Source organism: Scyliorhinus torazame, chromosome 11 (assembly GCF_047496885.1).
Source record: "Scyliorhinus torazame isolate Kashiwa2021f chromosome 11, sScyTor2.1, whole genome shotgun sequence".
Classification (NCBI taxonomy): Eukaryota; Metazoa; Chordata; class Chondrichthyes; order Carcharhiniformes; family Scyliorhinidae; genus Scyliorhinus; species Scyliorhinus torazame.
The window spans coordinates 19,803,862-19,829,875 of record NC_092717.1 but is presented as its reverse complement, the minus strand read 5'-3'; the positions used below and the strand labels follow the sequence as shown (position 1 = coordinate 19,829,875).

At 46.5% G+C, this 26,014-nt stretch overlaps 1 protein-coding gene across 2 annotated transcripts in view; it reads left to right on the top strand.

Moving 5' to 3' along the window:
• LOC140385153 (uncharacterized) overlaps window positions 1–26,014 on the top strand; it is a 164,130-nt gene that overhangs the window by 49,235 nt on the left and 88,881 nt on the right. For both annotated transcript variants that reach the window (XM_072467006.1, XM_072467005.1), the window contains exon 9: window positions 3,776–3,829. In XM_072467006.1, coding sequence (XP_072323107.1) covers window positions 3,776–3,829 — 54 coding nt within the window. The remainder of the gene's footprint in view (window positions 1–3,775; window positions 3,830–26,014) is intronic.

The window sequence follows — 26,014 nt, the reverse complement described above, 5'->3', positions numbered from 1 at the left end:
GATCCTGAAAGATAATGGACATGTGGTCAGTGGGAGGGAAGGATACATTTGTGGGACATCAACAACTCACTTGAGATAGGTCATCCGGGTGAAGGGACAGTGGATCCTCACCTCGCTGTCGGAGACTGCTCTCTCCTTGGGCAATCTCCAGCGCCTGTTCCTCGAGGGAGATGAGGACTCGGATCGCTGGCATTCAGCACAAGGAGCAGGGCCTAATTAAATTTGCATCCCAGTGGCACCACTGGGCCATGCCGGTCTTGTTAATTATGGGCCATTCCCACGATTTTAATCGTGGGTCACCAGAACACCAAATAAGTTTAATTTTTTAAGTAGATTTTAAAGGACTCCCTGTAGGGCCCAGAGGAATATGAATACTCCTCTTGATCCCACAAGGAAATATTAGGTCTCCCACAAAGATGAAGAACCTACATTTATAACGGGCTTTTAATTTCTCAAGATGCCCTTGTGCTTCGCAGCCGAAGTATTGTGAAATTATTTGTAATGTAGGCGAACATGGCAGACAACACACACAAGCTTCCACCAACAGCAATGAGATAAAGACCATTTATCTGCTTTGGTGATATTTTTCAGGGTACATTTTGAGCAGGAGAATGCACACTAACACAGGATGCAGCAGGCAACAAAGCACTTGATTATGGGGTTAAAGTAGGTAAATACAGACTAAAAGTGATTGTACCTTTAAGGGCAACACAGCAGAGTAAGGGTCACCTGGTTTGGGGGACCAATTGGGAGTCAAAGTGGGTGATCACCTCAAGTGGTAGAGTCCGCTCCTAGGCAGGAGACATGTAAGGGACTAGGTGCAGCTGTGTGGCTCTACAGTTCTACTTATCAATAAATACCTTTGTGTTTCTAATGAAGTCTGCCAAAGTAATCATTACATCTGCTGACGAGGATAAAATTAACATGACACTTTGGCCCGACACCTGTTTTAATCAAAGTCGCAATCGGGGCCCACCGATCTGCGGGCAGGCCTGTGCCGTGGGGCACTCTTTCCCTCCGTGCCGGCCTCTCTAAAGTTCCGCCATGGCCAGCGCGGAGAAGAAACCCCCTGAGCATGCGCAGGGATCCCGCCAGCAGTTCTGCGCATGCGCCAGAACATGCTGGCACTCCCGCGCATGCGCCAATTCGCGCCGGCCGGCAGAGGCCCTTCGGCGCCGATTGGCGCGGCGCCAACCACTCCAGCGCCAGCCTAGCCCCCGGAGGTGCGGAGGATTCTGCAACTTCCGGGCAGCCCAACGCCGGAGTGGGTCACGCCGCTCTTACCGGTATGGCCAGCCTGCCGGTTGGGGGAGAATCCCAGCCTTGAGTGTGAGTGAAATCGACAAAGAACCAACACATAAAAAGAAGAAAAAAACTCCCGAAATCACTGAAATCACCTTCCCTCAGAAAAAGAAGTTCTAAAAGTTTAAAAAAAGAGCAGCCAGGTTTGTGCCAAAACTTCAAAAGCACGGGAAAAAATACAGAGAAGGCCGGGGGCTGCCGACAACTCCGTGGAAAGAATGACAGTCTTAAAGCAGCAATGCGTTTAAAGTATTCATGCACTTAAATCAGCAACCACAAGGAGGATCAAACAGCTATGGACAGGAAAATTGGGGAAGACCCCAGATGGAGGGCAACTTTCAAAAAAGGTCCATTAGCAACAAAGACCTCAAAGAAGAGGCAATGGAAGACTTCAGAGGAGGCAATGAAAACTTCAAGGAAGAAGCAATGAAAGCCTCAGAATAGGCAATGAAGACCTCAAAGAGGACAACAAAAGGCTCCACAAGGGGGATAACGAGAGAATTGCAGAATGGAAACAAGTCAACATTTCATCAGAGACAGACCTGACCAACAATGAAGCCAAAAGGGTTTGTCTGAATTTGAGACAAGTGGAAATGGCCACGCATGCGCACGGTGGCAACCTGCAACGGTCGCGCCGTTCAACATGGTGCCAGCCATGCATGGACCCGACCTGCCAGATACTGCCCCCCCTGTACATCCCCTCGCCACCCCCGGGCCACCCCTCACCAGCCCCCCCCAGCCCTCGCCGAAGTACCCCCCCAGCCAACAGCACAGTTTCCCCCCCCCCGACTGTGGCGACGCTGGACACAATCTGCTGCCACCACGCCAGGTTCACGAAAACTGAGATCACACGTGTCCCGCGCCGTCGGGAACTTGGCCCATCGGGGGCGGAGTGTCGGGGGAGGGCCTTCAGTTAACATCCTGAGGCTGTCGCAATGGTGTGCGGCACACTCCTCGATGATGCCGTTTTGGATGGTGCGGAGCATCTGAAAACAGGCGCCGCACTCGATTTGGTTGTAAACAGCGATTCTCCACCTGATCGACGATTATGATATCGGCCTTGGGCAATGGAGAATCCCGCTCACGGTCTGCAAATGTGAGAATTGCACCCCCAGTGTCCAGTGAATCCATGCACCCAGAACATTAACCTGGGTTTATAGATTACCCGTCCAGTGACATTACTATGCCAACGCCTTCCCTCGCTAGATCGTAGATTGTCTAAATAAAGATTATGGATTGTCTAAAAAAAGCCTTGATAAAGTCATAGGTAGCCTGAAAAGGTTGCAATAGTATCTCTGAAAGGAAGTGTTTGATTTAATCTAAACTGTTTTGAGATGAATGCAAAGCAGATGTTGCTGAAAATCAGATGTTAAATGGAAAATGGACAAATAATTCTTTGTTGTGTACGCCCTGTAAAACATCATTGGCTTCGCAGAAATATGGATTGCTAGTGCAAGATATTGTTCAATTGCCAAGACCAATGTTTTTATTCTATCAAGAAGAGTTGAGCCAAATTCAGATGTGACCTCGAAATAAATCTGCGCAACAACTGAACACTTTATATGTGAATGAAAAATATACTTATTTTCTAACCATGGGCAAAATAAGGCTCCTGAACTTTTGAGCTGCCGTTATTCAACTTGACAACTCCAATCCATGCATCAGTGTAATTATCTTCTACTTTGTACAACTTTGTAATGTGTTTGGTATAAAATGAATGAGAACGGTAGGTATCTGCTGTGCACAGTTCATGTTCGACTTCTATCGAGGGAATATTTTTAATGGCAGCGGGGAAAGAATTATCTTCATGTGATAGAGGCTGAACAGTCAAATGATAAAAATAATCCTCACATCAGTAAGTTGTATTCTTTGCTTATGTTCCTGTTGCTATTTATATATTTATGGTTATTTTGGTGCTCAAGTCCAAGTCTTAGCCCAGAGACTTCAACGCAAGAATCAAAGGCCGATGAGCCAGGGCAGCGCTGAAGGAGTGCTGCACAGCCAGAGGTGCCATCTTCTGGATGGAATGTTAAACCGAGGCCCTGTCAGGCCTCTTGAAAGAACATAAACCCTTGAGCTATGTTCCTGACCTCCCTCCCAAAAATAAGAAACACACACCAGGTGTGACAACCGTCCTCTATATTAAAGTTTTCCCTCAACCCTGGCGATCAACAACACGACTGTGGCATTTAAATGATTTGGTGACGACATGTGGGCCAAGGAGACATGCATTTTTCTTTACTGACTGCGCCAGCTGTGGACCGCAAGAGGCGTGGACATATTTGTTCAAGGAAAACAGCTTTTACTTCCAACTCAGTGCTTGCGTTCACTTTAGGAATCATTTCAAGAATTCCGCCTTGTCTGAATCTAGTGAATTTGTTCCCTCATAATTGTGAGGAAAATTTCTTGCTGGGATTTTTGGAACAATTGTTCTGTTTTGACCATTAACACAAATGTTTCTTCCTTCCCTCAGGGAGAAAGTGGTAACCCAGGTTTGCCAGGGAGAGATGGACGCCGTGGACCACTGGTAGGACTATTGCATATCTCAGTCACAGCCTCCTAATCCCTCATTTGCTTTCTTTTGTTCCCCCTCTTCCCTTGCTCCTCGGCTCTCCTTGCATCCAATGGTTACCTGAGTAAAATTGTCTCTTTGTGTCACCAGCTCTCCTCTAAGTTGCCGAAGTGGCCACACCTCCTGTCTGAGCCTTGGTGTAAAGAGCCATTGGGCAATTTGATTTAGGGAGGGTTGGGGAAACAAATCGACACCAGGTTTAGTCACATGTTGGAGCAAAATACACACAAAGACGTGAATTTTGTTGTCGAGTCAAGTGTCCCAGTGGCGGGTTCGGACGTACGTGGGATTGGCAACGCGACGGCCAGCGAATTCTTGGGCGAGTTGCCTGGCCAGGAGGTGCAGGGGGCAAGGAGGACGTCGAGAATCCTGCCACTACCTCATGGGGCTAAAGGTCCAGGCTCCCTATTTAAAGGGCACCCAGACAGGCATTCATTCCCTGTAATCCGACAGCTTCAGTCAGGCTGTGTGAGAGGATGCCATGAGACCTCAGCTGGTGCTTGTCGTGTTATTCACCCTGGGGTAATACGGACTGCAACTGGATGCAGTTGTACTTGAAAGTAGACTCCAAACTTTGGTGTTGGTTCAATACGCTTTATTGAACTTGTTAAGCAGTGCACACAGTTCGCTGTGGGTTTGACACTCTACTAATCTAAGCGTGCTTACTATAACTAACTAGACCAGACTAGCTCTGATCCACGTGTAGAAGGTGCTGACTGATATATACACCCTGACTGTCACTACAGTTTTCACCAGTGGAAAGAGGCAGAGTGTTGATGCCTCGTGTGTTTTATAGTGGGAGATCACCTTCTAGTGTTCTGCCTGGTGATTGGTTGTGTTCTGTCCTGTGTGTTGATTGGCTGTACTGGGTGTCTGTCACTGCCTGTCTGTATCTCATTATGTGCATGAGTGCATATCATGACAGTGCTCGAATCTCATAATCTTTCTCCCCTTGCATATCATCAACCGTTGCTACTATCCACTGTTCTGGAGTGATGTCTCTGAGCAGACAACAAATGGCCCCACATGTTAGCAATGCCTCCCGACAGGTTCTCCTCCAATGAACGGCAGGAGGTCCTGTTTCTGAGTGATGGCAGCTGGAAGCCTTCACGCCTGACCAAAGCGGCCTGCACTTGCCCCCCCCCCCCCCCCCCCCCGTGACCCTTACCCTGCCATCCATCATCATTGAACCTCCCTCCATCACCTTTGACCTGCCCTCCCTGTTACCCTGAGCTCTCAGGACCTCACCATTGACCTTTCCTCCATAACCCTGGATCTCCCCACAATCAGGCTGCACCTTCCCCCTGCCCTGTGTGGTCCATCTTGCTCCCTATGTTCCCCCATGAGCTTTCTTAAGTCCTGCATAGCCCATTCCCGCCACCCCCCCTTCCATCGGTCAGCTAGAACCAGCACCCAGTTTCAATGTATCAATGTCTCCTTTTCCACGGTCTATGCAAAAGTCCCCAAGAAAGAAAAGCAGCTCCAACTTAATCCGAATGAACCAGGAAGATCACCTTTCCTCCTACGCAATTAAGTACGCCCGCCTGTTTAATTTCCCACTGCCGCACAAGATTCTGGCCAAATACTATGCGGCAGCGTGACCAAATAGCAATGAACATTGAAACGTTTGAGGGGCTTGTCTATAACATAAGCCGATGGTGTCACTGGATTACTGCTCTATCTGACATCAGCTATCTCCCCATAGACCAGCAATAAAATTGGAACCTTCTTTCTATCCACCGAGTTTGTTACGATACACATTGACACTATAGGAGAACTTTGGTTTTGATTTATAACTTGGTACTGCATTTGGAACCTGCCGTTCTTATTCCTGAATGGGGTTTGGTTTAAAGGGTTAGAAATAAATCCACTATTTAGATTAAGGGCAGGATTCCACCATATATGATGCCTAGACTTCATTCATATTGCTTGGACCACATAAAGCAAGGCCTCCCAATGCAACGGGCCCGCTGAAGATCAGTGGCATTGTGCTACTTTCAATGGGAGAATCTGCACCCACTGTTATCGGTGCCTTGCTACTTCCCATTATGGGTCTGTGTCGGTGAACTGGGGTTCAGTAAGGAGAAAGTGTTCCCTACAACTGATAACCACACCGATGCCTGTACATACAGTCGAGACCTGAAGCAAATGGAAGCAGAAAATCATAAATTGCAAAGGAATCATAGAATTTACAGTGCAGAAGGAGGCCATTCGGCCCATCAAATCTGCACCAGCTCTTGGAAAGAGCACCCTACCCAAGGTCAACACCTCCACCCTATCCCCATTACCCAGTAACCCCACCCAACACTAAGGGCAATTTTGGACACTAAGGGCAATTTATCATGGCCAGTCCACCTAACCTGCACATCTGGTGTATTTTCCAATGACAGACTTTACATTTAATTTCCTGTAAAGGAAAAGCAAGTATTTGGATCCTTTCTACTACAGCAAAGGATTTTTCAAAGGTTTAACATCTGACATATTTGAATAGGAAGCTCAGCGAATTAATGTGAACAAAGATCTCATTTCTACTTAACATTGAAAGGACTTTAATAAGATTTATAACTAATAATGAGAACATTAACCTCTGCCCCACATCCTGAAGAGTAACAGCGGGTGCTTTCACACACGCTATTGAAACTGAATGGAGAACTTGGATTCCAGATGATTAATTTTACAAAATTAATAATAATAATAATAATCGCTTATTGTCACAAGTAGGCTTCAATGAAGTTACTGTGAAAAGTCCCTAGTCGCCACATTCCGGCGCCTGTTCGGGAGGCTGGAACGGGAATTGAACCTTTGCTGCTGGTCTTGCTCTGCATTACAAGCCCACCGTGCTAAACCAGCTCCTTTGCGCTCCTGGCAGCGAGTGTTAATCACCTGGAGTATCCAATCGGGAATTTAGGGGCATGGCCCTCACGGTCTTCCATTCACAGGGAGAGAGTGGGGGGAACGACATCTGAATACCTGTTACGTACTTACTCAGGGGCGTAGCTTCCAATACCAGGATTGAGATTTAGTTTGTGATTCATAGAATTGTCCCTCAAAGGGTTGTGAATCTGGAAGATTCTCTACCCCAGAGTGCGGTAGACGCCGGAACGCTAAACACATTTAAGGAGGAGATAGATAGGCTTTTAAGTAGGAGCGGGATGAAGGGTTATGGGGAGCGGACAGGGGGTTGGTGATGTGGCCAAGGTGAGAACAGCCATGATCGTATTGAATGGCGGAGCAGGTTCGAGGGGTTGAGTTGCCTAATCCTGCTCCTAGTTCTTGTGTTCCAAATTTATGATTGCGTTTGTATTTAAGCAATCTGACGGTAAGTTTTAAAAACGAAGAAGGAACGTGCATTTTTATAACACCTTTCATAACCTCGGGTTGTTCCAAAGTGTTTTGGAGCCATCAAATTGTTTTTGAAGTCTGGCCACTGTTGGAATGGAGGAACGACGGCAGTCAATTTGTGCACAGCAAGCTCCCAGAGGCAACGATGAGATAATGACCAGATAATCTGTTTTTATTGATGTTGATTGAAAGACAAATATTGGCCTAGGCTTTGAATCATGCCCTAGGATCTGTTTGGAGGGCAAGATGGTGCCTCAGTTTGGCACCTCATTTGAAAGACATTCGGGCGAGGTTTAAAGCAAATGGAACAGACTCCCGTGTCAAATACATGTAGCCAGGTGTTTCTTGGTGCCGGCAGCACCTCCAGATTACCCCCAGCTGTTGCATTATGGTATGCCCTAGTTTTTGCCATTATGTCTTTCTTGATTTCCTTGTTTAGCTGTGGAATGTTTTTCTCCCTTTTACAATTCCTCTTCCTCTCAGGAATATACTTTAATTTCGAGGTATTTAAAATCTCCCTGATCATTCACCATTGTTCCTCAATTGTCCTACCTTCAATTACTTGTGCCCAGTCCACTTGGGCCAACTTTTTCCTCAGGCCTGTATAATTACTTCTGCCCAATGCTAAAGCTCTAGTATGGCACTCTTGTCTTCTCTCGCGCAATCTGAATAAGCGTGCAATTTCAATTTGATCTGAATATTCCGGTTTAAAGCAGTTGTCCCTTGCCTGTAAGTTCTCTTTCGTGTTCTCTTTGGTGTCTAATACACAATTTGTGATGTGTATAACATTAGATTCTACAGCACAGGTGGCTGGACTATGTTGGGAATGATTTAATACAAAAAAGGATGATTGGCTCAATGACAACAAATTATATACTGTTCCTCGTGATGCAGTGTTTTCATGGAACTAGCCGGTAGGAAAATAAAACAGTGATTTCAAAAACACATTATGAAGCCTGAGACGATGAGTATTCAGCAGTGTTTTACCTCACGGGCTATAGCTGAAGGTTGAAGGAAGGAAGAATATGAGAATGCAATCATTGCTACCTTGTGCATTTCCACTGGGATTAAACCAGACCTTTGCCTGCACTCTGGATAGATTAGAACCCAGTGTTTTGCCTTCATTGTCAATTCCAGTTGGTTACTAAAGGTGTTGGTTACCATTTTTGAGTTCCACCTGAAATGGATGTGAAGTAAACTGGGAGACTGTATTGTTCCCTTGAAGTAGACATCAAGACGGGGCTGTCCAAGCTGACACCACCACCTCCGCCTTACCAACCCCGATTCCCAAGTCCCTCCCTGCTACTTTTTAACGAGATAGGGGATGCTGTCAGTTGAAACTCACCTCCATCCCTCATTTATGTTTTTATTGATGTATTTACGAATAGCGATATTGTAATTCTATCAAATCAGCGTTTAGTATGACCAGGCTAGGTTTGACAGGAGTGATTTTATGAAAGTGTGCTACAGCCAGGTAATCATAGCTGCCAGCAGCGCATTTCAGGGAACAATTTTAACCCCACCCGTCTGATAGAAACTGGACAGGTGATAAATAGAAATTGCACAAGTGCCCATGCTGCAGCCACCAGGAGCTGGCCACCTCGGATTTTTATCTACCCAATTGAACAGGGGTCAGGGATATCCACCAAAACCAACATGTCCCTTTTTCATTTGGGCATGTTTGATCCTAACGGCATGATAGACATCAATTCAGACGAGACGCTGAGAAGCAGTGAACCGATGCTTTAATAAGCTAAATATGTGCCGACCTGTAGCTCCTCCCGCACTGCAGGGCTGACCCTGGTCAACAGGCTTTATACCTCCACCGCTGGGCGGAGCCACAGGCGGAGCCAACAGCAGCACCAATAATAACATTCCAACAGTACAACAACCAATAACAGAACAGCAATAACAATAAGTATATACAACAGTGGAGATAACAATACTAATAGAACAGTAGAACATATATACAACAGCCTTACGTAGCCATACGTGGCTCACCACACGGCATCAACAGGACTCCACAGCAATTGTAACGAGCTGGCCTGGACTCCAAACCATTATGGCACTCCAAGCAGTCTGAAGGCAGTGGTGACAAAGAGCCAGTGGCCATGTTAATAACTCACTGCTCCCTAATCTTTTACTGAGCGTTTCCTCCTCTTTTTATCTTCTCACCATTTTTTCCTTCCTTTATTCCACCCTAACTTCCCTCCCCAGATCCTGTAACTTTGTTGGTGTCCCCAGTTTCACATTTGGGATTCAACACTGCTCCTCGCACCCACCCGCCCCCCCCCCCAAGTCACAGAAAGAGAAAATAATGGTACATTATGGAGAGACAGGACCATCTTAAGTATAAGCACAACGATCATGTTAAATCTGGGGAGGTTGTTGCTTTGATAGTCACATAACTTAATTGACAACGTATTCCTTTTCTTCACTTCAAATTGCAGCACCCTATTGTGACATATGTTGTGAACCCATTATTTTACAGTTACTTTGTCTATCTATATTGATTTTTTTTAAGTTGTGAAAATTCCTTTCCATTTTTCAATTCAGAGCCAATCAGAGTCGACCTGCCCGGTTTGAACTTAAACAAAGCTGAGCAGTTAATTGTTCCATGCTGCACAAGAGAGAGGGGAGGGAGAGGGAGAAGTTGGTGGGGGAGATTTTAAGGGGAGGACAGGAGGTATGCAGAGGCCCCCGAGGAGGGGCTACTTAGGGAGCGGCGGAACCTCCAGACGGAATTCGACCTGTTGACCGCAGGGAAAGCAGAGGCACAGTGGAGGAAAGCACAGGGGGCGACGTATGAGTATGGGGAGAAGGCGAGTCGGTTGCTGGCACATCAGCTTCGTAAGAGGGAGGCAGCGAGGGAGATTGGTGGAGTTAAGGATAGAGGGGGGAATACGGTGCGGAGTGCGGTGAGAATAAACAAGGTATTTAGGGACGTCTATGAAGATCTGTACAGGTCTGAGCCCCCAGCGGGGGAGGAGGGGATGCGATGATTCCTAGATCAGCTGAGGTTCCCAAGGGTGGAGGAGGAGGAGGTGGCTGGTTTGGGGGCGCCGATTGGGCTGGAGGAGCTGGTTAAAGGATTGGGGAGCATGCAGGTGGGGAAGGCCCCGGGGCCGGATGGGTTCCCGGTTGAATTCTACAGGAAATACGTGGACCTGCTGGGCCCGTTGCTAGTGAAGACTTTTAATAAGGCGAGCGAGGGGGGGACCTTGCCCCCCGACAATGTCCAGGGCGCTGATTTCTTTGATCTTGAAGCGGGACAAGGATCCATTGCAATCTGGGTCGTATAGACCGATCTCGCTCCTCAATGTTGACGCTAAGTTGCTGGCGAAGATGCTGGCTACGAGAATTGAGGACTGTGTCCCGGGGGTGATTCATGAGGACCAGACGGGATTTGTGAAGGGTACGCAGCTAAACACAAATGTGCGGAGGCTCCTCAATGTGATTATGATGCCCTCAGTGGAGGGGGAAGCAGAGGTAGTGGCAGCTATGGACGCAGAGAAGGCCTTTGATCGGGTGGAGTGGGAGTATCTTTGGGAAGTGTTGCGGAGGTTTGGGTTCGGGGAGGGGTTCATCAGGTGGGTCAGGCTGCTATATAGAGCCCCAGTGGCGAGTGTGGCTACGAACCAGCGGAGATCGGAGTACCGGGGGACGAGGCAGGGGTGCCCCTTATCCCCCTTGTTGTTTGCACTGGCAATTGAGCCGCTGGCCATGGCACTGGGAGAGTCCAGGAAATGGAGGGGACTGGTCCGGGGGGGGGAGAGGAACACCGGGTGTCGTTGTATGTGGATGACCTGGTGTTGTATGTGGCAGATCCAGTGGAGGGGATGGCGGAGGTCATGCGGATCCTTAGGGAGTTTGGGGACTTTTCAGGGTATAAAGTCAATGTAGGGAAGAGTGAGCTCTTTGTGGTGCATTCAGGGGACCAGGGAAGGGGGATAGACGAGCTACCGCTGAAGAGGGCGGAAAGGAGCTTTCGGTACCTCGGGATCCAAGTAGCTAGGAGTTGGGGGGCCCTGCACAAGCTCAATTTGACGTGACTGGTGGAGCAGATGGAGGAGGATTTTAAAAGATGGGATATGCTGCCACGCTCACTAGCGGGTAGGGTGCAGTCGGTCAAAATGACCGTCCTCCCGAGGTTCCTCTTTGTGTTCCAGTGCTTTCCCATTATGATCCCCAAGGCCTTTTTCAAACGGGTAAGCAGGAGCATCATGGGATTTGTGTGGGCGAATAAGACCACGAGGGTGAAGAGTGTTTCTGGAGTGTAGCAGGGACAGGGGGGGTTGGCGCTGCCAAATTTGTGTGGCTATTATTGGGCAGCCAATGTGGCGATGATCCCTAAGTGGGTAATGGAGGGAGAGGGGACGGCATGGAAGAGGCTAGAGATGCTGTCCTGTGTGGGCACGTGCCTGAGGGCGCTGGTGACGGCACCGCTGCCACTCTCGCCGACAAGGTACACCACGAGTTCGGTGGTGGTGGCGACGCTGAAGATCTGGGGGCAGTGGAGGCTACACAGGGGCGGGGTGGGAGCCTTGGTTTGGTCCCTGATTCGGGAGAATCATCGGTTCGTCCCGGGAAGGATGTATGGGGGGTTTCGGAGCTGGCATCGGGCATGGATTAGAAGAATGGGGGACCTGTTCATCGATGGGACGTTTGCGAGCCTAGGGGCGCTGGTGGAGAAGTTTGGGCTCCCCCGGGAAACGCTTTCAGGTACATGCAAGTGAGGGCGTTTGTGAGGCGGCAGGTGAGGGAATTCCCGCTGCTTCTGGCACGTGGGATTCAGGACAGGGTGATTTTGGGTGTATGGGTTGGAGAAGGCAAGGTTTCGGCGATTTATCAGGAGCTGAAGGAAGAGGAGGAGGCCTCGGTGGAGGAGTTAAAGGGCAAGTGGGAGGAGGAGCTTGTGGAGGAGATGGATGAGGGTCTGTGAGCTGGTGCCCTGAGTAGGGTTAATTCTTCCTCCTCTTGCGCCAGGCTCAGCCTAATACAGTTCAAGGTTACTCACAGAGCGCATATGACAGGGGCGAGGTTGAGTAGGTTCTTTGGGGTGGAGGACAGATGTGAGAGGTGCTCGGGGAGCCCGGCAAATCACGTCCATATGTTCTGGTCGTGTCCGGCGCTGGATGGACTTTGGGGGGGTTTTGCGAGGACTATGTCCAAGGTGGTGAACGCCCGGGTCAAGCCGAGCTGGGGATTGGCATTATTTGGGGTATCGGACGAGCCGGGAGTGCAGGAGGCGAAAGAGGCCGGTATTCTGGCCTTTGCGTCCCTGGTAGCCCGGCGGAGGATTTTGCTACTATGGAAAGATGCAAAGCCCCTTAGTGTGGAAGCTTGGATCAATGACATGGCAGGGTTCATCAAGCTGGAGAGGATAAAGTTTGCCTTGCGAGGGTCTGTGCAAGGGTTCTCCAGGCGGTGGCAAATGTTCCTAGACTATCTCATGGAGCATTAGGAGGAGGTCAGCAGCAGCAGCCCAAGGGCGGGGGGGGGGGGTCTTTTGGGGTGGCGTTTGGGTGAAGGTGGGGGGGGTTCCCTATTTGTGTTTTTAAATATATGGGGGGTTATTGTATATGGGGGAAATCCAATGTATCATTTCTGATTGTTGTGTTCTTGTTTCTTTCTTTTTGTTGGGGGGGGGGGGTGATTTGTTGAAAATTTGTTGAAAAATTTGAATAAATATATTGTTTTTGAAAAAAATTGTTCCATGCTGCAGTCTCAATGTCAACACCTCCACCAATCAGAGTCCACATGCCAACCAACCAATCAACACTCTTTTCCCATGTAGTATAAATTGGTGTTCCCCTGTTACAGTTGCCAATATCGTGGGAGCTATTCTGATGTGTGCAAGACGGAGTACTTTGATAGCACGTCTTTTTTTTTCAGCAGTACTCCAGTTTCGTACTGCAAAATGACTATCCGTCTTTCTTGATAATTGCTCATTCCTTGAGAGGGCTGTTCCTAGAGATTGTTGACACAGTGGGCGGGATTTTTCGGCCGCGTCCGTCCGGCGACGGGGAATTCCCCCCCTGAGGTCAACGGACCGTGACAAGGTCCCCGTCCCGTCATTGGCGAACTTGTGGCGAATGCGGCTGAAAAATCCAACCCAGGGACATTTCCTTTGCTCTGAAGGATTTTTAAATATTCATTCATGGGATATGGACAGGCCAGCAATTTTTATTGCCCAACCATAATTGCCCTGGAGTCTGTGGTGGTGATTAGCCTTCCTGAACTCCTGCAGTCCACCTGGTGTAGGCACATCCACAGTGCTGTTAGGGAGGGAGTTCCAGGATTGTGTCTCAATGACAGTGAAGGAACGGCGATATAGTTCCGAGTCTTGATGGCGTGTGGATTGGAGGGGAACCTGCGGGGGTGGTGTTCCCAGGCATCTGTTGCCCTTGACCTAGGTGTCAGAGGTTGTAAGTTGGGAAGGTGCTGTTGAAGGAGTCTTGTTGAGTTGCTCCAGTGCATCTTGGAGATGATTCGCACAGCTACCACTGTGCTCGAGGGAGTGCACTTCATACTGACTTTGAGTTCCCAGTCCCCGTCAGGGCCTACCTGCTTACAGCTGCCGCCACAGTCCATCCTGTTGAGGTATCTCCCCTCCACAATGGGTATGGCCTGACCATCATGTGGCCTTTTTTTTATTTCGATCAGATTAAAATGCTGAAAAGGTGCCTCAAGATGGTTGGTCCCAATCTCTTCCTTATCTGCAATGTCAGGCTGCAGCTTCTTCCATGCTGAAGGTCCTCCTGTTGGTCCTCCAGCTTCGAACAGCCACCCGCCACACTTAATCAGACAGTGAGTGTGTCCTTTGGCCACTAATTGGCTAATCCAAGAAAAATTGATGTCAGGACCCACATTTGACCCTGACATAGGTGTCCTGACCCAAAATGAAAAATCCTGTCCTCTAAAAATTAACAAGTGTGTAGTCTAATTCCTTCAGGTTATGAAGTTTTGAGTGACAAGTTTAAAAAATATTACCTTTTTTATTACTTTTTTCTTTCTGTCCCTTTTTTATTCTCTTTCGCTCTTAATCCAATCTTTCTCTCCCTCTCTTTATTTCTCCGTTGGTTGTCCTGCTCACTCCTCGGTGACCTGCTTTTCTCACTGCACAGTTATTAGATTGCACTTTCAGCAAACTTGTGGGAAAATATTTTGAGCTGAAGGGTGCAGGGTTGGAGACAAGTCTAATGCATCCCATGAGATGTCCTGCCACAGCGAATTTTGGTTTATCAATGTTTAAATGCTACCATGTGTGATATTCTCTGTGGAGTCCCTCAAGATGGCTAAAAGTCGTAGTGCTGACAAAGAACATCAAGTTATGTATTTCAAACAAAGCTAGTTTATTTACACCACTTCAAATGATTCACACACTTTACTAAGTAATAATTAAGAAAAGAACAATATTAAATCTATGCTACAGAAATCTATAATATCTAACTATGCTGTCTAATCTCTCTCTAATACAATAAACAACCTATCTTTACCTACCACTAGCACCTTCTCCCAGAATCCCAGGATTCACAGTATATTTATATGACTACGCTGTGGTGGCATTTTGTGTTGATAAACATGAACATCACCTTGTTAACTCTTTACACTCCCTACATTACATAGAACATAGAACATACGGTGCAGAAGGAGGCCATTTGGCCCATCGAGTCTTATGCCCTCACTTCCAACCTATCCCCATAAACCCAAAACCCCCTCCTAACCTTTTTGGTCACTAAGGGCAATTTATCATGGCCAATCCACCTAACCTGCACGTCTTTAGACTGTGGGAGGAAACTGGAGCACCCGGAGGAAACCCACGCAGACACGGGGAGAACGTGCTTATCCGCACAGACAGTGACCCAGTAGGGAATCGAACCTGGGACCCTGGCACTGTGAAGCCACAGTGCTAATCACTTGTGCTACCGTGCTGCCCTTATTATACATATCATTACACCATGGGCTGAAATTTACTGGAGCGGAGCAATTTGCCATGTGTCCAGTTAGTCAGAGATTTTCCTGCCTCTTCACTGCTTAAAAAAAAAGACCCTAAAAATTGCTGAATTCTGGTGAACGATGAGACTGACAGTTTATCTCATTAACCAACAAATTTAAGGTTTCAGAGCAAAACTGAGAAGTCGGGTAAATTAGAGTTAAATTTACTCTACGGTAAATGAATGGAGAGAGGGAGGAAAGACAAAGGTAAAGTAAGACAAATGTAAATGTTTAAAATTTAACATTTAAAAAACTCCAATAACAATTTTCAACCTGAGGTAGTGACTGTTAGTTGTTCACTTTTGGGTCAGACAAATTGTTGGCAGTCATTCATAATTACCCTATCGTTAATAGTGTACTTATGCTATTGATTACTAGACTTAACTTGCTGTTACAAGTTAAACGTGCAATTAGCATGCAAATTCAGAAACTTCATGAAAAATATGGAAGGTTAAGGGTTAGATGCCAACAACGGGGAAGTGCCAATCGAACATAAACATCTGGAAATACGCAACATCTATTCATTGGAAGATGATTTTGGCTGGTTCACACATTCAAGTGGCCATTTTATCCAACAAATTCCGGCCCCATGAATTGTAGCTTTGCAAAGCTTATGTGCTTGAATGGTTAAGGTATACATAAATAGAATTCTTTTAAGGGGAATTGAAAGCAAATTTCTCCCCACCCTGCTGTACATACAAACACTGTGCTAAGATTCTTTTTTCCCCCGCTATGCTAGCAGTGGAATGTTAGGATCTGTGTATGTAAAGTTGCCAAAGTGCCAGATGCCTGTATGCTGCTCTCCCCTTTGAGGGGGAGAGTTGGCTGGTGGTGATTTAACCTGAGGGTCACGACACCTCAGGCAAGGGGCAAGGTTGAGAAGGCGGGGCCTTCATGAATAATCTCAGCCGGTAAGGGAATTGAACCTGATCTTCTGGCCTTGCTCTGCATGTGTGTGTGTGTGTGTGTGTGTGTGTGTGTGTGTGTGTGTGTGTAACGCCAGTCTCACTAATCTTCATCTCTGAATTGAGGTTCTTCACTGACAACTGCTGACTGTAAAGCAATTGCACCCTCTTTCCTATCTGAATTTGGATTTTCACCTTGGATGTGTTATTTGTGGCAGCCCTTTTAATTTTGAAGATTTCTTGCTACCATTGTTTTGTCAATACAATCTCACCCGTCGTTAACGGTAAATATTTGTGTTTTCATTGAGAAACCATGATGGAGGCTCTTAGTGCAGCATGTTATCAACGCTGAAGTTAAAACTGAATTTAAGGTAATTCAGGGAATTCCAATTCGGAAGATGACAAACTGTAACTTTAAAAACGAAAGGTTTGCAAGGGTGAAGTCGGGGAGGATAGACCTGGGAAGTAAAGGGTCACAGCATTTTAAGATCCTGGAATGATGTGGATGCAATTACTATAATCCAGCAATTTTTGCCGAAGCTCAGGACAATTACAAATAACATCCCGATGGAAAAATATAGCTATTAGACCAGAAGTGACACAGATTTATATAATTTAATGCATATGTGGGGACAGCGGCAGTGTCATGACATCCAAACCAAGCACCCTAATGCACACACGTTTGTTATCAATCATCAAGAATTCCAAGTATATCATGGCATTAAATTATTTCTGCATGTGCAAATGTGATGGATAGATTGCTTCTTTTCCATTCCGAAATACACTTGAAAATTGCAATCATTCACCACTGCTGTTATTGGTTTGTCAACTTAATCGCCACGAGAACAAAACCTTTCTTCCAATTGCTTTTAAGTCAGGAGATGTGGGGGTGGGCTCTCTACTGCCCACCACCAGTAGCAGGGCTCTCGATCCAGCAGAGAATTAAGCGTCGGGCAAATATTGGGCGCCGATCCTCTGGTCTCCGGCCGACAATGGCAGTGAGCTATATGCCCCACGCAGGCGCGAGGATGTAAATGGTTCATTTGAACTTATTTGCTTATTGTTTATTTTTGTTACCCTTCAGGCTTGACTGCATCTCAAGTAACCTACTTTGAAGCTAACCACAATGCTTATAAACACCTAGCTATGATTGACAGATCCTCAGCACATCATAGATAGAATTTACAGTGCAGAAGGAAGCAATTTGGCCCATCGAGTCTGCACCGGCTCTTGGAAAGAGCACCCTACCCAAGGTCAACACCTCCACCCTATCCCCATAACCCAGTAACCCCACCCAACACTAAGGTCAATTTTGGACACTAAGGGCAATTTATCATGGCCAATCCACCTAACCTGCACATCTTTGGACTGTGGGAGGAAACCGTAGCACCCGGAGGAAACCCACGCACACACGGGGAGGATGTGCAGACTCCACACAGACAGTGACCCAAGCAGGAATCGAACCTGGAGCTGTGAAGCAATTGAGCTATCTGCAATGCTACCGTGCTGCCCATCAAAAGAGGTTAAGTGCTTTCTGCCGAGAAAAAGAAGTAAAAGCACTTACCTCCTAGATGTTTATTTTGAAAGTGCGATTTGAGCTCCCAGCCATGCTAAATTTGCATGGCAAGAGAGAGGGAATTGCTCCTGAGAGCCGCTCCTAGCAACAGCACACACCAAGAGATATTCTACTCTGACGGAGAATCCACCCAGGGACTTCAATCAAAACTATCAAGTGTATATATCCAACTCTCAGGAGAAAGCTCCCAGTGGGTACATTTTTAATGTATTGATAATGCATGCAAACAGGAGTGTCCACACTCTCCGAACATATGGGCAGCATGGTAGCATTGTGGATAGCACAATTGCTTAATAGCTACAGGGTGTCAGGTTCGATTCCGGCTTGGGCCACTGTCTGTGCGGAGTCTGTACATCCTCCCGATGTGTTCGTGGGTTTCCTCCAGGTGCTCCGGTTTCCTCCCACTGTCAAAAGATGTGCAGGTTAGGTGGATTGGCCATGATAAATTGCCCTTAGTGTCCAAAATTGCCCTTAGTGTTGGGTGGGGTTACTGGGTTATGGGGATAGGGAGGAGGTGTGGACCTTGGGTAGGGTGCTCTTTCCAAGAGCCGGTGCAGACTCGATGGGCCGAATGGCCTCCTTCTGCACTGTAAATTCTATGATAAACTCTGGGCTATTAGCTTGACCAAAATGGAAATTTTACAATATGACATTTCAGCCCTGCCATTATTAACTGTTGGGAACCAATTTTAAGAATTGGAATGAGAGATATTTCTGTGGTGAACTGTAAATCTTAGTTTACTTTCTTGTTGCTAGTGGCAACTCAAAGAAGTAGCTTTTTCTCTGTGCTGCAGAAAGCAGTCACGAATAAGCATTTACATACAGTGAGACATTAACAGGGTTTGACCACAGAGACTGAAATCAACCTGAATGTTTCGCCTGGCATTATCGACATTTAGCATCAGGAAAGAAAACTACAGTTGGAATTGTGTTTTTTTTCCACTAACATGCATGCTCAGCGTCACATGTACTTTGTTGTTTCTCCTTCTGCCCTGCACTGTAAATGGAATGAACTCCGCAGTAGCATTGTCTTTCTAATACTGTTGTTGGGTTGGAGTGGAGTGCTGATAGCCGCGAGAGTGGGTGGGGTTGGTACACAACTTCATCAACCTCTAACAGACCCACAATGAAAGGCAATGTTCTCTTTGAAAGACCTGGCAAGGTGTGTCTCGGAAAACGTACAATTTCTGTACACAGTTATTTATACTTCATGAGTTGAAGTTCAAGCTTGCCCTGGTGGTAGTGTTGACTGTATCCACAGGGGAGTAGTTTACTGTCCAGTGTCACCTCGGGACTCCACTGGTTCCGATAACCCATCATTCAAACACATCGCTTACATAATGGCAAAATGGCTTCTCACCAAAGTTTGAAAAGTCTACTCGTGGTCTACAGATCAAAGTAAAGAGTTGTTTTATCACCAACCCATTACTCTGTGTCACAATTCAAATCCTTCTTGGGTGCCAATCAGCTGTACCATGGATCACCTTCAGCAGGAGAGAGACCGGGAAATGAATAAAGTTGCCTCATTAAAAAGAAAACTGAATGCATCATTGCCCATACTTTGGCAAAAGCCCAGAGTTTAAAATTACTTTTCATATCTTCAAGATCTACACACCTTCTCATTGGACTCTGCCTAGCCATTGCAAGCAAGTGCAAAATCAGAAGAACACAATAAATATCCATACACTTATTTAGCGCCAGCCTTAATGTTTGGCCAATCCATGAGGTCAACTCAATTTTTGTCCTTTTACTAAAAGTTGGGTATATGGCGATGATCTTCTGCTCCTTGTTGTCAGGGAAACTACAAACGCTTTAGCCTGAACCACCTCTTTGGATTCTTGACTGGCCTTCAATTGATGGGAAAGCTTCACTGCTCAAGTCTGAGAGCGCGATTATCCCAAAAGGGAACAAAGTCCCCTAGCGAGTGCATTTAGCGACTCGCGCTGAATAAGGTGCCCGAACGGGGAACGCAAAGCTGAGGCCGCATACAGCCCCGTGAGGAGCTCCGGACGCTGGAACTGCCCATTATAGCTGGGGCCATTTTTAAATGGGGCCCAATTTCCGAGGCCCCCTAAACAATCCCTGACCCCCCCCCCCCCCAGGCCGAACACACTCTATAGGAGGGTCTCTGGCACAATGGACGGGATTTACATTGCAATGTCTCGCGAGATTGCATTGAATCCTCCGAGGCGTTGTGAACCGGGTGGATCCCGGGAGCTGCTTTTCGGGCGCAGCGTGGCCATTGGATTGTGCACTCAGTGAAGATTGCAGTCAGGACCATCATCTGACCCAATCTGCATATTTAAAGAAGGACCACATGGGCTTTGGGTGGTCAGATTAGCTGCCTGTCATGAAAATGCTTTTTTTAGGGGGGTGGGGGGGAAGTGGGGCTGCGGGGTGGATTTGCAAAAGCAGGATCCGGGTGGGGCATTGTTGGGTAAGGCATTCATTACATTTTAACTCATTTTCAGCGAGGCGGGTAGGGTTAAAGGTCCTCCCCTTGCCCCCTCCCTGTTGTTTTGATCAGCTGTTGTCAGTAAAGAAAACGTTCATTCTATTGACTTCATTTAGCCATACGTTATAGTCATTATTTGGCTAAAATAGTCAGGATATAATATTTCCTAACTGCTACTGCTTTTGGCAGTCTTGGTGATTAATTTTCAAAATTACATTGAATTGAGCAGAAGGATAAATGGCTGATGAAAACAGTGTAAGAACGTCAGTGTGCAGTTAATTGGCACAAGTTAAGGCGTTTGTTCTGTCAGCTCCTAAAACACTGCCTTCATTGTTGTAACATATTTTCATAATATTTTAATAAAACATCTTTTTGATTATATACCTTTTCCCGTCTGGAAAGGCTCCTATACATTCTGTTTATATTGTACAATTAGTAGCATAGCACCTTATCATGATCATCATCTTTATTAGTGTGACAACTAGGCTTACATTAACGCTGCAATGAAGTTACTGTGAAAAGCTCCTAGTCGCAACACTCCGGCGCCTGTTCGGGTACATAGAGGGAGAATTTAGAATAAAATAATAGAAAAACCCACACTTCCTCCATTTATAATGAGTGCTATTGACCTTGCAACTTAAATGGCATTAAATAGCAATAAAAATCACTTTTTCTTTGCCTACCTTGTCAGCATTTTTACCTTCCAGTTAGAAGATTGTGATTTACAGCCTTTTAGAGTTCCGGCGTGTTAATCCAGGGTGACACTTCAGTGAAGGACGAGATATGTTTCCCAGTGTATCGATTGGAGCTCCATTGCTCAGGTGAATGTAGAAGATAGCAGCCACCCCCCCCAAACCTTCCAACCAAGCACCAACCCCTACCAAGCACCCCCCAACTTGAAAGAGTTGTTCTCTAGCTGGCCTGGCCAATATTCCTCCCTCAACTTCACTACCATAAATAGACTGACTAATCATTCACCTCATTTGCTGTCTCTGCGACCTTGATAGACACAATTACCTGCCTCAAAATCCACTTACGTAACACCATTTGCGGTGCTTCAAAAGTAGCTGAGTGGTTATGAAGTCCTTTGGAATGTCCCGCAGATGCAGAAAGGCGAGGTAGAAATGCCACCTGTTTCTTTCGCTAAGGCAGCTCACGTTTGCAGAGTGGGCAGATAAATAGCAAATTAAATTGACTATGGCCAAGTGTGAAGTGGTTCATTGTTGTACTCGGAATAAGGAGGCCACTCGCTCCTTGGAAGGTAAGAAACTGAATCAGGTAGAGAGCAAAGAGAGCTAACAATACAGACAGATAAACTGCAGCTAAGTACATTGATAAAGCCAGAAAGAGTGGAAACGGAGTGCTGGAGTTCATTTGTAGAGGTAAGGCATACAAAATCTAGATGATTGTCGAAATGTAATCCCTGCCCTCATGGCAGGATTGATGATGGGGTGCCTTTAATCAGGTGGGAGGCTAGCACGAATTGAGGCCTTTCTTTGGAACATTAACCCAACAGCAGGTTGCGGGAGACTGGGGGGAGCTCACCCTGGCCTATAATGCTTGCGGGCCACTGGAGTGGGGATGGGAGTGGGGGGAGGGGGGGGCGACTTCTCCTGCTCCTAAGGGACTTGACATCAATTGACGACAGACGAGTCGGGAGAAAAACTGTGGCTTTAATCAGCTTAAAGACACCTGCTGGCAGCCGGTCCCAGAATGAGGGGAGGGCTGGAGGTTGGCCACCTTTATACATGAGCCCGGGGGGAGGAGCCACAGGCGGAGCCAGCAGGGACAAGCCCAGGCATGTAACAATACAACAATACAATACAATAGAGTGGTTTACCACACTCTGCCCATGCTGTTGGCCTCCCCTCCCCCCAAAAACCTTTGTTTCCTTTCTGCTCCATTCATTCTAATACATGCAAACATATGCATTAGGAGCAGGAGAAGTCGGCCCCTCGAGCTTGCTCCACCATTCACGGCGGATAGAATCTCTCATTATTGGCCTTCAACATGCACAAAACAGTTCTGAACAAAAGTAAACACATTTGTTAGTATTGCTTTCTCCTGCTCTTGCTCACCGATTTCTTCCTATTTTCATTGCGTAACATAACACGGAGTGGAAAATATGGGCCTCACGTTCAAAGCTTCAATATAGATTAAAGCAAAGTTGTGAAAAACCACATGACTTTTATTCAAACAATTTTGCATTAATTCCAATCAAAGTCTTGACCTATTGGAAACTACTAAGTACATTTACTTGATATTTTTGCAAAAACATTATGGCTCCGTACTTTTTGTACCTACAAAATTTAAATACTATGGAAGAAAACATCTGTCTCATTCCCTGAAGGCCTCAATCCTGTTTTCGATTTCATTTTTTTCTGAACAATGTTGTGCCAATAAATCCAAATGGATATACCACTTGAATATGAAGTTCATTGGGACTATATGAGATTTAGTTTGTTGTTTAGAAATTGAAGCACGATCAAGTGGACACTCTTGTAAGAAATGCTATAAATTGCTGATTCAATTAATAACCTGTGGCCTGGATCTTCCGCTCCTGGTCACACTGGGTGGGTTTGGCGAAGGGACAGAAAATCTCACCAGAAGTCCCAAATCGCGTTTCACATCGACGTCTATGTGTGACGTCAATAGTCCCCACCCCCATAAAAAGGTCCAGTCACGTCGGCGTGAGGGCAGAACGGCGTGAAGCCTGATTGGTATCCCAGGGTGTGTACCTGGCGAGCAGACCTCCCAGAGGAGCTCAGGTGGATGCATCACTCACGCCATGGTACTGCCCCATGGCACTGCCCGAGCACAGCAAAGGCCGATGAGCCTGGAAGACCCTGTCGCAATAAGGGATGGAAATATCCAGCCACTGTGTCCACTGCCAATGCAAGATGGCCATGCAAGGTGGTCACCGTTACCTGCCTAAGCATGCACACTTGGCGTAGAATCCAATGTCGTTATTTGCTGGGGACACAGTGCCAGTTGGAATACGTTTACCCAGTTTCTGTGCCTTACAGAGAGTGGGCAGCCAGGGCGCATCCTCCCCAAAGGAGAGGCTTCTGATACGGGGAATCAGAATGAGGGGGGAGGGGGGAGGCTTCTGATGCCCATGGTGATGGCTGCAATTCCATTTGCAGCTCTGGGGCTTGTTCCTCCCAGCACAACAACATTTAAGCACCAACAGAACAGGCAGATGACAGGATACAGACTTAATTACACACCATCCCTTCCAAACCACTGAGACATGATGAGATGGTTTGCTGAGGAAAAGTGCCTTCCCAAAAGAACGGGGGGAAAAATAGGCAAGGAAAATGTGACGGAAATCAAATTGGATAAAGAAAACTGTGGGACCCCTGAGAGGCCCTGTCGCTGCCGCTGTGATGTTTGCAATTCCAGGACTGCTGATCACCGCACGTGCGCCCTGCCGCACATTGCCCCCAATAAAGAATGCAGCCACGCGTACAACTCCACATGCACGGCGTTGGCAGCAGAGGCAATCATTGTAATATAAGCTACAAATACACATTCATCCAAGTACTTGTAATCCATGCACAAAGCGGTGTCTGAAAATAGGGAATAAACTTCAAAGTTGACTTCCAATGATACTTTTCCATCATTGTTCCTTGTTCCTGCCATTAGTAATGATTACAGATGTTGATAATCTGATGAAAACCCTTCTTAAAATTTCAGAATTCAACCAGGACAAACTTTTACTCCTCGTGATATATGGTTGGGACATTTGGAAATACTGGTCTGCCCAATAATACCTTTAACAAATGTTGCAAAAGGCTTTTAAGCCTATCGTAGTTCCGAAATACTGTGGAAAAAGACAAAAGAGCCCCTTGAAAAATGTTGACAAGGATTTGAAGGAAGGATTTTCTGAATATTACGTACAAGTAGTTTGGTTAAAAAAGTGCCTTTGTGACACATGCCTGAACCCTAAACTTTAGACTTCTGAATAAACTCCCATTCATGCATTGTGGGCTATAACCTATAAGGCGTAAGGCTCCAACAATCCTGCATAGTTTTTTCGCAGAAGGTTCCACAAAAAGGTTAACTCAGTGTGCTTTGCATATTGGAAATGTTCAGAATGTTGCTAAAATTATATGAATTTCATGGTGAGGTCCTGATTGGTGACCTCTGATTAGTCACTCACATTGTCCAACACAGCGGGGTATCCCATCCGCCTCTTTGGCATTAAACGGCAACGTAAAACCTCTGACTTTTATGAAACAATAAAGGTTATTGTGCGAAATGCTATGGCCATCGTCCCTTTCCCTCCCACCTTTTTAGACTTTCCTTCAAACAAAAGCCATGTTGTGTTACAGTCATCCTGTATAAATTAAAGCCAAAAGTTCACTTGTTAGATGACTTTGAGGATTCATTGAGAGGCCCGAAGATAAAATACTTAGTTACTGCATTTGTAAAAGAAGAAGTCACTAGGCTTGACTCGATTGGATACTTGTTGATGCTCTTCATTTGGTCATGGTGACAAAAATATCTAGCACCAATTTTTTATTTGGCTCTGTCACAATCAAATGTCCTCCCCTATATGGATTATTCCTCATCACCCTCTCCAGCTTTCTTTGCCCCCTCCCTCCCCCAACCACGACAATTTGTATTTATGTAGCACCTTCGACATAATAAAACTTCCCAAGGCTCTTCACAGGAGTGTTCATGAAGTATGCCACTGAGCCACAGAGGGAGCTATTAGGGTAAAAGCAAATTGCTGCGGATGTTGGAATCTGAAACAAAATCAGAAAATGCTGGACAATCTCAGCAGGTCTGACAGCCTCTGTGGAGAGAGAAGGGAGCTGACGTTTCGAGTCTAGGTGACTCTTTGCCATCCAGACTTGAAACATTAGCTCCGATCTCTCGCCACAGATGCTGTCAGACCTGTAGGTAGGTATTAGGTAGGCTACCAAAGATTTGGTCAAAGCGATAGGTTTTAACATGTCTTTTACAGAAGGTCGAGAGGAAGGGAGGTTTCGGGAGGGAATTCCAGAGCTTGGGGCCCGGGCAGCTGAAGGCCCGCCCACCAATGGTGGGGCGATTAAAATTGAGAATGCGGAAGAGGCCAGAATTCGGTGGGCGCAAAGGTCTGGGAGGGTTGGAGGAGATTACAGAGACAGGGAGAGGCCAGGTCACAAAGGGGCATGAAAGGGGATTTGAAGAGGATTTTAAAATCAAGACGTTAGTTAACCGGGAGTCAAAGTAGATCAGCCAGCACAGGGGGCACAAGGGAACGGGATTTGTTGCGGGTTGGGATGCAGTCAGCGGAGTTTTGGATTACCTCAATTTATAGAATGTGGAGGTGGAAAAGGCACAAATTAGGGTCTCAGCAACATAAGGACTGAGACAGGGACAGAAACAAGCAATGTTATAGAGTTCGAAATAGGCAGTCTCTAAAGAAGGTGTGGATATGTAGTTGAAAGTTCAGCAAATACATCACCAAGAATTCTAACAGGCTGGTTGAGCATCGGACATTTTCCAGGGAGGGAGGGGGATGAAGTCGCTGGCTAGGAAACCTGATTTGAGGTGGGCACTGAAGACAATCACATCAGTTTTCCTCCTATTCAGTTGGAGAAAATCTCTGCTGCATGTGCGGCCAGCCACCTCACAACTTCGAGAAAAGTGGAGGAGTTGAGAGAGGGAGTGATGGGAAAGTAGAGTTGTCTACGTGTGAAAACTGACATTGTATTTTTAGATTATGTTGCCAAGGGGCAGCATGTAGCATATGTTCTATGTTCAATGTTCTAAAGACGCTTCCTTATTTTGGGCTCTGGTTCTATGGCACTGGCACCGGTTCCATAATTTGACTAACTGAGCCTTAACATTGAGTTTGAGTAGGGTAT